The sequence below is a fragment of the Monodelphis domestica genome, chromosome 2 (assembly GCF_027887165.1).
Source record: "Monodelphis domestica isolate mMonDom1 chromosome 2, mMonDom1.pri, whole genome shotgun sequence".
NCBI lineage: Eukaryota > Metazoa > Chordata > Mammalia > Didelphimorphia > Didelphidae > Monodelphis > Monodelphis domestica.
In genome coordinates, this window is record NC_077228.1 from 237749932 (window position 1) to 237762523 (window position 12592).

General features: G+C 36.6%; 1 protein-coding gene across 9 annotated transcripts in view; it reads left to right on the top strand.

Annotated features, from left to right (window-relative positions):
* Nucleotides 1–12592, top strand: part of USP36 (ubiquitin specific peptidase 36) — a 231280-nt gene that overhangs the window by 10021 nt on the left and 208667 nt on the right. For all 9 annotated transcript variants that reach the window (XR_008916450.1, XR_008916449.1, XM_007482929.3 and 6 more), the window contains 2 exons: nt 11468–11535; nt 12030–12100. Coding sequence is in view for 7 of the 9 variants with exons in the window: in XM_007482929.3 (XP_007482991.2) it covers nt 11468–11535; nt 12030–12100 (139 nt within the window). In the remaining 2 variants the exon portion in view is untranslated. The remainder of the gene's footprint in view (nt 1–11467; nt 11536–12029; nt 12101–12592) is intronic.

Here is a 12592-nt window from a genome sequence, read left to right on the forward strand (position 1 = left end):
TGTATTGTCATGTAAAACATTTCTGTATTGTTTATTTTTCTGAGTAATCTTATAAAACCAAAACCCCAAAACAAACCCTAATAAACACATGAAAAATCAGATGCTTTCATCTGCATTCTGACTTCCCACAGTTCTTTCTCTGGAAGTGTATAGCTTTCTTTGTCATAAGTCCCTCAGAATTGCACTGGATCATTGTATTACTAATAATTCTGTTACTGTGCATATTGTTTTCCTGATTCTACTTATTTCACTCCGGATCAGTTCATGTAGATCTTTGAAGCTCTTTCTGATATCATTTTATTCCTCATTTCTTACAGCATAATAGTATTCCATCACCAACATATACCACAATTTGTTCAGCCATTCCCATTGATGGATTTCCTTTTAATTTCCAATTCTTTGTCACCACAAAAAGAGCAATTATAAATATTTTTGAACAAGTAGGTCCTTTCCCCATTTTTTATCTCTCTGGGATACAGACTTAGTAGTGATATTACTCGATCAAAGAATATACATTCTTTTATAGCCCTTTGGGCATAATTTCAAATTACCCTCCAGAATGGATGGATCAATTCACAGCTCCACCAGCAATTCATTAATGCTCCAATTTTGCCACATTCCTTCCAATACTTGTCATATTGGCTGATATGATAGGTGTGAGGTGGTACCTCAGTGTTGTTTTAATTTGCATTTCTATAATCAAGAGGGATTTAGATCATTTTTATTTTTTTATTTTTATTTATTTTTTTAGAAAAGAGATTTTTATTTTTTATTTTTTTAACATTATTTTATTTGGTCATTTCCAAACATTATTCACTGGAAACAAAGATCATTTTCTTTTCCTCCCCCACCCACCCCCTTCCCTCTCCCATAGCCGATACACGATTCCACTGGTTATCACATGTGTTCCTGTTTCTAACCCATTTCCATATTGTTGGTATTTGCATTAGAGTGTTCATTTAGAGTCTCTCCTCAGTCCTATCACCTCCACCCCTGTAGTCAGGCAGTTGCTTTTCCTCGTTGTTTTTACTCCCACAGTTTATCCTCTGCTTGTGGATAGCATTTTTTAGATCCCTGCAGATTGTTCAGGGACATTGCATTGACACCAATGGAGAAGTCCACTAACTTCGATTGAATCACAGTGTATCAGTCTCTGTGTATAATGATTTCCTGGTTCTGCTCCTTTCGCTTTGCATCATTTCTTGGAGATTGTTCCAGTCTCCATGGAATTCCTCTACTTTATTATTCCTTTTAGCACAATAGTATTCCATCACCAACATATACCACAATTTGTTCAGCCATTCCCCAATTGATGGGCTTCCCCTCGTTTTCCAATTTTTGGCCACCACAAAGAGTGCAGCTATGAATATTCTTGTACAAGTCTTTTTCCTTATTATCTCTTTGGGGTACAAACCCAGCAGTGCTATAGCTGGATCAAAGGGCAGACATTCTTTTATCGCCCTTTGGGCATAGTTCCAAATTGCCCTCCAGAATGGTTGGATCAATTCACAACTCCACCAGCAATGAATTAATGTCCCTACTTTGCCACATCCCCTCCAGCATTCATTACTTTCCTTTGCTGTCATGTTGACCAATTTGCTAGGCGTAAGGTGATACCTCAGAGTTGTTTTGATTTGCATCTCTCTGATTATAAGAGATGTAGAGCACTTTTTCATGTGCTTATACATAGTTTTGATTTCTTTGGCTGCGAACTGCCTGTTCATGTCCCTTGCCCATTTGTCAATTGGAGAATGGCTTGATTTTTTGTACAATTGATTTAGTTCTTTGTATATTTGAGTAATTAAAGCTTTGTCAGGGGTTTTTATGAAGATTGTTTCCCAATTTGTTGCTTCCCTTCTAATTTTAGTTACATTGGTTTTGTTTGTACAAAAAGTTTTTAATTTGATGATTTCCAGATTATTTATTTTGCATTTTGTAACTCTTTCTAAGTCTTGCTTGGTTTTGAAATCTTTCCCTTCCCAAAGGTCTGACATGTGTATTATTCTGTGTTCTCCTTATTTTCTTATAGTTTCCTTCTTTATGTTCAAGTCATTCACTCATTTTGAATTTTTCTTGGTGTAGGGAGTGAGGTGTTGATCTAAACCTAATCTTTCCCACATTGTCCTCCATTTTCCCAGCAGTTTTTATGAAATAGTGGATTTTTGTCCCAAAAGCTGGGATCTTTGGGTTTCTCGTATACTGTCTTGCTGAGGTCACTTATCCCGAGTCTATTCCACTGATCCTCCTTTCTGTCTCTTAGCCAGTACCAGATTGTTTTGGTGACAGCTGCTTTATAATATAGTCTGAGATCTGGGACTGCAAGGCCCCCTTCCTTTGTATTCTTTTTCATTATTTCCTTGGATATCCTTGATTTTTTGTTCTTCCAAATAAACTTTGTTATGGTTTTTTCTAAATCAGTAAAAAATTTTTTTGGAAGTTCCATGGGTATGGCACTAAATATATAGATGAGTTTGGGTAGGATGGTCATTTTTATTATATTGGCTCGTCCTATCCATGAGCAGTTAATGTTTTTCCAATTGTTCAAGTCTAGTTTTAGTTGTGTGGAGAGTGTTTTGTAGTTGTGTTCATATAGTTCCTGTGTTTGTCTTGGGAGATAGATTCCTAGGTATTTTATTTTGTCTAAGGTAATTTTGAATGGGATTTCTCTTTCTAGTTCTTGCTGCTGAGCTGTGTTGGAATTATATAGAAATGCTGATGACTTATGTGGGTTTATTTTGTATCCTGCAACTTTGCTAAAGTTGTTGATTATTTCGATTAGCTTTTTGGTTGAATCTCTAGGATTCTTTAGGTAGACCATCATGTCATCTGCAAAGAGCGATAATTTGGTCTCCTCCTTGCCTATTTTAATGCCTTTAATTTCTTTTTCTTCTCTAATTGCTACTGCTAGTGTTTCTAATACAATGTCAAATAATAAAGGTGATAATGGGCATCCTTGTTTCACTCCTGATCTTAATGGGGATAGATTTAGTTTATCCCCATTGCAGATGATATTAGTTGATGGTTTTAGATATATACTGTTTATTATTTTTAGGAACGGCCCTTCTATTCCTATGCTTTCCAGTGTTTTTAATAGGAATGGGTGTTGTATTTTATCAAAGGCTTTTTCTGCATCTATTGAAATAATCATGTGATTTTTGTTGTTTTTTTTGTTGATGTGGTCAATTATGTGGATGGTTTTCCTAATATTGAACCAGCCCTGCATCCCTGGTATGAATCCTACTTGATCATGGTGAATGATTCTTTTTTTTTTTAAACCCTTACCTTCCATCTTGGAGTCAATACTGTGTATTGGCTCCAAGGCAGAAGAGTGGTAAGGGCTAGGCAATGGGGGTCAAGCGACTTGCCCAGGGTCACACAGCTAGGAAGTGGCTCAGGTCAGATTTGAACCTAGGACCTCCCGTCTCTAGGTATGGTTCTCAATCCACTGAGCTACCCAGCTGCCCCCTGAATGATTCTTCTGATCACTTGCTGGAGTCTTTTTGCTAGTATCCTATTTAAGATTTTTGAATCTATATTCGTTAGGGAGATTGGTCTATAATTTTCTTTCTCTGTTTTTGGCCTGCCTGGCTTTGGAATTAGTACCATGTTTGTGTCATAAAAGGAATTTGGTAGAACTCCCTCTTTGCTTATTATGTCAAATAGTTTGTATAGTATTGGGATTAACTGTTCTCTGAATGTTTGATAGAATTCACTGGTGAATCCATCAGGCCCTGGGGATTTTTTCTTACGAAGTTCTTTGATGGCCTGTTGGATTTCTTTTTCTGATATGGGATTATTTAAGAAATCTATTTCTTCTGTTAGTCTAGGCAATTTATATTTTTGTAAATATTCATCCATATCACCTAGGTTGGTATATTTATTGCCATATAGTTGGGCAAAGTAGTTTTTAATGATTGCCTTAATTTCCTCTTCATTGGTGGTGAGATCCCCCTTTTCATCCTTGATGCTGTTAATTTGCCTTTCTTCTTTCCTTTTTTTAATTAGATTGACCAGTACTTTGTCTATTTTGTCTGTTTTTTCAAAGTACCAGCTTCTATTCTTGTTTATTAGCTCAATAGTTCTGTCACTTTCGATTTTATTAATTTCTCCCTTAATTTTTAGGATCTCTAGTTTGGTTTTCTTCTGGGTGTTTTTAATTTGTTCGTTCTCAAGTTTTTTGATTTGCATTTCCAATTCCTTGATCTCTGTCCTCCCTAATTTGTTAATATAGGCACTCAGGGATATGAATTTTCCTCTAAGTACTGCCTTGGCTGCATCCCATTAGGTTTGGAAGGATGTCTCGCCGTTGTCATTTTCCTCAATGAAATTATTAATTGTTTCTATGATTTCTTCTCTAACCGATTTTGGAGTATCATATTATTTAATTTCCAATTAATTTTTGATTTGGCTCTCCATGTACCCTTATCGATCAATATTTTTATTGCCTTGTGATCTGAAAAGGGTGCATTTATTATTTCTGCTTTTCTGCATTTGAGTGTCATGTTTCTGTGACTTAGTGTATGATCTATTTTTGTGAATGTGCCATGTGGTGCTGAAAAGAAGGTGTACTCCTTTTTGTCCCTATTTATTTTTCTTCATATGTCTATTAACTCTAATTTTTCTAAGATTCCATTCACCTCTTTTACCTCTTTCTTGTTTATTTTTTGGTTTGATTTATCTAAATTTGATAGTGATTGGTTTAAGTCTCCCACTAATATGGTTTTACTGTCTATTTCTTCCTTCAATTCTCCTAGTTTCTCCATTAAAAATTTGGATGCTATACCATTTGGTGCATACATGTTGATTAGTGATATTTCCTCATTGTCTATACTCCCTTTTAACAGAATTATATTTACCTTCCCCATCCCTTTTGATCAGGTCTATTTGTGCTTTGGTTTTGTCAGATATCATGATTGCAACTCCTGCCTTCTTTCTATCAGTTGAGGCCCAAAAGGTCTTACTCCAACTTTTAATTCTAACCTTGTGAGTATCGACCTGCCTCATATGTGTTTCTTTCTTTTTTTTTTAATTTAAAACCCTTACCTTCCGTCTTGGAGTCAATACTGTATATTGGCTCCAAGGCAGAAGAGTGGTAAGGGCTAGGCAATGGGGGTCAAGTGACTTGCCCAGGGTCACACAGCTAGGAAGTGGCTGAGGCCAGATTTGAACCTAGGACCTCCCGTCTCTAGGACTGGCTCTTAATCCACTGAGCTACCCAGCTGCCCCCTCATATGTGTTTCTTGAAGACAACAGATGGTAGGGTTTTGGGTTCTAATCCAGTCTGGTATTTGTCTACGTTTTATGGGTGAGTTCATCCCATTCACGTTCAGAGTTATGATTGTCACTTGTGGATTCGCTGGCATTTTGATATCTTCCCCTAGTTCTGACCTTTCTTCTTTAGCTATTTCCTTTTGAACCAGTGATTTACTTTGGGTCAGTCCCCCTAGTCCCCTCCCTTGATATGCTTCCCTTTCTAGCCCCTCCATTTTTATGCTCCCTTCCCCTCCCCCCCCTTTTTATACTCTGTCTCCTCTCCCCCTCCTTAATTTTCCTTTCTTTCTTGTCCTGTTGGATAAGAGAGAATTCAGGATCCCACTGGATCTAGATGTTCTTCCCTCTCAGATTTGATTGCACTGAGAGTAAGGTTTAAGTAATTCCACTTCACGCTCTCTTCCTCTCCTTCTCATATGAGAGTTCTTCCCCTCCCTTTCCCATGTGTATCTTTATATGGGAAAGATTATTCTATTAAGTCCCCCCTATTTCTTGAAGTAAATCTTAGTATTATCGACGATTCCCCCCTTTTCCTTTCTTTGCCCCCACTTTCACCAAATCTTCTTAATGCCTCAATCTTTCCCTATGTATGTTTCTTCTAACTAGTCTTATGATGCATACAATTTTTGAGAGTTACACAAAACATTTCCCCTACATATTAATATATATAATTTGATGTAAATGTAATCCTTATAGAAGAGAGTTTGACTTAAAGAAAAAGATAAGATCTATCTCCTTTTCCCTTTCTTTCATATTTACCTTTTCATGTTTCTCTTGCTTTCTGTGCTTGGAAATCAAATTTTCCACTAAGTTCAGGTCTTTTCTTAGCAAATGCTTGGAAGTCTTCTATTTTGTTGAATGCCCATACTTTCCCCTGGAAGTATATAGTCAATTTTGCTGGGTAGTTGATTCTTGGTTGGAGACCCAGCTCTCTTGCCTTTCTAAATATCGTGTTCCATGCTTTGCGGTCTCTTAGTGTGTTAGCCGCGAAGTCGTGTGTGATCCTTATGGGAGCCCCCCTATATCTGAAGCTCCTCTTCTTGGCTTCTTGTAGGATTTCCTCCTTTTCTTGGAAGCTCTTGAATTTGGCAATTACATTCCTAGGGGTTGTCTTTTGGGGATTTAGTATAGAGGGTGTTCTATGAACCCTTTCTATTTCTATTTTGCCCCTTTGCTCCAGAACGTGTGGGCAATTTTCTTCAATAATCTCCTGTAGAATAACATCGAGGTTATTGTTTATCTCTGGTTTTTCTGGGAGATGGATAATTCGGAGCTTGTCTCTTCTTCCTCTGTTTTCCAAGTCTGTGACCTTTTCAGTGAGATATTTTGTTTTCTTTTAATTCATTAATTTTTTGGCTTTCCTTTATTGATTCTTGTTGTTTTATGATCTCACTTTCTTCGAGTTGCTTAAATCTGGTCATTAGGGACTGGTTTTACTTTTCAGCATTGTCTGCCCTTCTATTGGATGCTTCCCGCTCTTTCTCCAATTATGCAGTCTTATCTATCAGACTGCTGATCTCTTTCTCCCATTTTTCTTTCCAGAAGGTTTCCATCTTTTGGGTAAGCTCCAGTTTGAGATCTTCCAGAGCTTGTTGATAGTTTCCTTTTTGGGAGGCATGTTCTGATTTTTTTTTGGATTTTATCTTCATTCTCTCTTTTCCTTGGGTACTCCCACCATAAAAGTTTTCAATAGTCACCTTTTTCCCTTTCTTCCTGGAGGCTTGATTTTGGGCCATGTGAGCCATCCCTTTGGTGGTTTTATTCCCCTTTCCTTTTTGATCTGGGGTCTGGGTGATGTGGGCAGGTTTTCTGTGAATTTAGGTTGCCTCAGACTAGTTCTTCCCAGCCTCCGAGGTTTCTTAGAGCACTGGGGCCCTGATCACAGCCAAACTGCCCAGGTGTTCAACTCCACCCAGATAATCAGTGTGTGGTCTGCCCCTGGTGTTTAGCTCCGCCCAGATACTCAGCGCAACCACCCCAAGTACAGCTTCACGGACTCCCTGTGCTCAGCACAGGATTCTCCCGTGAAACCTCCCTGAGATGTTGTTTCCTGGCAGCCCCCAGATCCCAAGGACCCTGGAGTGCCCCCCCAGAGACAATGTCCCAGTGAGTGTTCCGGTAGGTCACTGTGGTTTGGTGGGGGAGGTGGGGGGGGGAAGGGCAGCTCAGTTCACTCAGTTCTGTGCAAGCTATCCCTCCTTCTTATTATAGTGTGGAAATGTTCAAACCCCATGTTCCTTCGCCTCTTTGGGATACTGGGGAGTCCTTCTGTTCCTCCAAAGGTGATTTTTATGCTCCTTTGATGTAGTCTATTTCGTTCGGTGCCAGGGAGAGGAAGCGTGTGGCGCCTAGATTGCAGCCATGTTTACCCAGAAGTCTATATCATTTTTATATGATTATTGATAGCTTTGATTTTTTTATTTGAAAACTATCTGTCATATTCATATCATTTGTCAATTAGTGAATGACTTGTATTCTTATAAATTTGATTTAATTATATATTTGAGTGATGAAAGCTTTACCAGAGAAATTTGTTAAAACTTTTTTCCCCCAGTTTGTTGTTTCCTTTCTAATCTTGGCTGCATTGGTTTTTTTAGTACAAAATCTTTTTAATTTAATATAATAAAAAGTATTTTACATCTTATAATGTTCTCTATCTCTTGTTTGGTCATAAATTCTTCCCTTCTCCACAGATCTGACAAATAAACTATTCTATGTTCCCCTAATTTACTTATGTCACCCTTTATGTCTAAATCATATACTCATGTTGACTATATCTTGGTATAGGGTGTGAGATATTGATTTATACCAAATTTTTGCCTTACTATTTTCCAATTTTCCCAGTAGTTTTTGTCAAATAGTGAGTTCTTATCTCAAAAGCTGGGATCTTTGGGTTTATCAAACATTAGATTGCTGAGGTCCTTTACCTCAAGTCTGCCTTTCTATTTCTTAGTACTAGATTATTTTGATGATTACTGCTTTATAGTACAGCTTAAATCTGGTACCACTAGGCCAACATCCCTCACATTTTTTTCATTAGTTCCCTTGATATTTTTGACCTTTTCTTCTTCCAGGTGAATTTTGTTATTTTTTGTAGTTCTGTGAAATTATTTTTGGGTATTTCAATTTGTAGGCACAGAATTAGGTAGGGTTGTCATCTTTCCTCCAGTTTTTGACAAGTATGGTTACCCTTCTCATTACCAAGATCATCCCTTGGATCCTGTCCTCTCATATCTTCTCCATTAGATTGTAACCTTAGTGATCTCCTCTAATCCTTAGTTTCTCACTATTTACTGCTTCTTTCTATATTACCTTAGTAGGTATCCAAGTCTTCCCCATCCTTAAATTTTTTTTTTCACTAGATCCTACCATTGCCACTGTTTTCTCAGCTGAAATCCTAGAAAAAAGCTATCTATATTTACTGTATCCACTTCCTTTTAACTGTTTTAAGTCTCCCTTTGCAATATGAAATTGCTCCCTCCAAAGTTACTTTGGTCTCTTTAATCACTAATTCTAGTGGCTTTTATTCAGACAATGCATTCAATGCTCTTGACTACCCTTTTCTCTTGTATAATCATTTCTCTATCTATTATAATATTAAATAATAATAAAAAAGGTTTTTGTAATATTGCTGATGTCTTCTATCCTAGTCTCATCCATATCACACTCATCAGCTTCCACTGAACTGTAATCTCTATGCAGATCTCTGTATCCAGCTCCAGTTTTTCCTTGAAGTGTCAGTCACATTTTATTGGGTGTCCCAGAGACATCTTAAATTTAACATGTTGAAAACTGAACTCATCATCTCTTCCCCTAAATCCATCTTTCTTCCAAACTTCTCTTTTTGCACAAGCACCAAAATCTTCTAGTATTCTAGATTAATAACTTTGGTGTTATCCTTAACTCCTTACCCCAATTATTAGTTGCTAAATCTAGATGTTTTCTATTTCTACATCATTTCTCATTCAGCTCCTTTACTTACACAGCTGTCTTCATTCAGACTCTGGATAATGTTTGCCATAATTACAGTAGCCTTCTAATTGGTCTTTCTTCCTGAAGTTTCTCTGCACTCTGATTAATCTTCCATGTAGTGCCAAAGTGATCTTCCTTAGGGATCTGACTATGCCACTCCCTTATTAGTAAACTCTGGTGACTTTGCATTGTTTTTAGAATCAGATATAAACTCCTATTTGGCTTTAAAACTTTTCAACAACTTGGCCCCATCCTGTCTTTCCTGGCTCATATGTCACTCCCCCTCTTCCACTCTGTGATCTAGTCATACTGTCCTTATACATCTTTATACGTTTTTATATATCATAGTCCAATTTCTGCCTCATAAAGTTCTTTTCTTTCAGTTACAAATCCTTCAGGTACAGTTTAAGCACCACTACGTATGTGAAGCTTTTCCTGAACTCCAAAACTTACTAATGCCTTCACTCTGAAACTATCTTGTATTTAAATTTTTAAAATTTGTATTTAATTCTCTTTATTTTGTACATACTAATATGTCTTTATCTTCCCCATTAGAATATAAGTTCCTAGGGGGCAGCTGGGTAGCTCAGTGGATTGAGAGCCAGGCCTAGAGACGGGAGGTCCTAGGTTCAAATCTGGCCTCAGACACTTCCCAGCTCTGTGATTCTGTGCAAGTCACTGGACCCCCATTGCCTAACCCTTACCACTCTTCTGCCTTGGAGCCAATACACAGTATTGACTCCAAGATGGAAGGTAAGGGTTTAAAAAAAAAAACAAAACAACAATATAAGTTCCTGGGGAATAGAGATTCCATTTATCATATTTGTGTCTGACAGAGAGTAGGCACTAAACAAATGCTTGTCAATTGATTACTTTGAAAGGAATATAAATTTATGGCAATTAAAACGATGTTTTTGCAGTCATTACCTTTATAACTATATAGATTGTTATTGTATATTTCTCAGACTGAAGCCTGAATATACTTCAAAGAAAGGCACATATATAGCTTTTGTTGGAACATCATTCACCTCATGCAGAAAAATCAGGAATGTTTTTCATGAAGTTTTCCAAATTGAAGGACATTTATCTCAGTAGCTTGATTGAGAGAGAAAGCTTTAGCACATGATATTGTTTTGAAATCTAAATCTAGGCTGTATGACTCTGGGCAGGTCACTTTACAACCATTGCCTAGCCCTTACCATTCTTCTGCCTTAGAATAACACCCTGTATTGATTCTAAGATGGAAGGGAAGAATTTAGAAAAGAAAAGGAAGTCCAGATCTGTTTGTCAATTATTTTTACTACCTTGTCTGCCACTTAACATCTATTCATTGTTTTGAGCCCTTTAAATTTTTTTTTTTGTAACTAATAAGATTCTTTGAGTTCCAGCTAGAAATATTATTGGGGGGGGAATCTGTAAAGAGGCTTAAGTGAAAGAATTTCACACCTACAAAAAATTGGGGCAAATAAATATGACATCCAAATGCTTGTTTTGAGTTGCTTGTATTTAGGTTTGTTTTTAAAAAGCCCTTCCCCTTTTGTCATAGAATCAATACTTTGTTTTGGTGCCATGCCAGAAGAGCAATAAAGGCTAGGCAATTATAGTCTTAAGATCTTAATGGGGAACTACAAATAAAAAGGAAGCTGAAAAGCTCTTATGTTCATAGGTGAGAAACAATATGGTATAGTACATAGAGAGCTGGCTTTTGAGTCAGAAAGACCTGGAGTCAGATCTTCTCTCACATGGATGAGCTTGGTGGTTCTAGTCACTTAACCTCTCAGTGCCCTAGGCAACTCATTCTTTAGGCTGCACAGTAGTTGCTAATCTTCATTTATAGAATTTTCCTTGTTGGAAGTTCCCTATACTAAAGCAATCACAAAGTAAAAAAAAAAAGCCAATAAGTACTTTAAATATTTGTGGCAACAAAATCTAATTGCTATTTATGAAGGTAGTCTGAGCATTGGTTGATTTAAGTGTTCTTATATCAATGGAGACAAATTAACGTGTTCTCTCCTGCATGAAAGTAAGTGATCCTCATTATTACTGTTTTGCTTTAGTGGAATAAAATACCCTGGTTGTCATACTCTCTCTGTTTTGCTATGAGAACATTTTAAGAGATTTTCAACAGTTTACCCTCAATGCAAATTTTCAAAGTTTTGTAGGAGATGAGTGCTATCTGGTTATGTTGGAAGTTTTTCATCTGTGCTATTGATATGTTTTGCAGATTAGATCGCCAGACACAGGCAACTACTTTAGTCCATCAGATTTTTGGAGGTTACCTCAGATCTCGGGGTGAGTAGAGATTTTTATTCCTTTCTTTCTTTGGTGGAGGTTGGAGTAGTATCCAAAGGAATCAAAGATTCCCTATAATTTTTTATCATTTCTCAAAATAGCATAAATCATGAAACTTTAGGTAGAAGACAATGAACCTCTTGAATGTCTTGTTTATTATCAGTACAGAAAAACCTATTGAATACTGAAGAAAAAAGATTTCATTACCCTACTAAGATTCCATTACCCTGTTAAGTTGCTCTGGGTTGCTTTTGGTTGGTTTCATGTCTTTTTGTTCTTGAATGATAGAAATTCCAATTGAGATCTCTTGCCAAATACAATGATGCTTGTAAAGCTAATTTTATCATAATCTCTTGCTAACATTGTAAATAGAGTTTTGATAGAGAAAAATACCTTAACAGTCTTGGAAAAAAATGAGAAAGATATATCTGCAGCAATTTCAATTAAGCTTCATTACTGCTTGACTAATTGCTCTCTGCTCTGTTTTATTACAGTTAAGTGCTCAGTATGTAAAAGCGTCTCTGACACCTACGATCCCTATTTGGATGTTGCACTGGAGATCAGGGTACAAAATTATAGAATTGTTACTTAAATATATGACTGAGTTGAGGAAGTGAGGATTTTAACTTTTTAAAAGAGACAGATGAATTAAAAAAAGTTAAAAATTAAAAAATAAAAACTTAGATGGGAAGTAAGAAATGTATTGCTTTGGTGGGGAAGTCTTTTGAAAGTTTTTCTTAAGAGATTTTTGGTATGTTCTTTTTAGAAGGACATTTTTTGATTGAGAGAGATATATGTATATATTTATAAATAAAAATAAGTAGTGTTGTAGTAGAGATGTTATCTGGTTATCAATAGGATGATCTATAACTTATAGCAAACCTGAAATCTTTTAAGTGGAAAAATACTTGGACAATCCTGTTAACTGACCTCAGAACCTATGTGTCCAGCTTCCCATCCCTAAAGGGCTAAATTCAAACAGTGCAATAAAATTTTCTCATAAGTCCCATAATTGAATAAAGTTTTCTCACAAAACCAAAATTGGACTAGACTCATA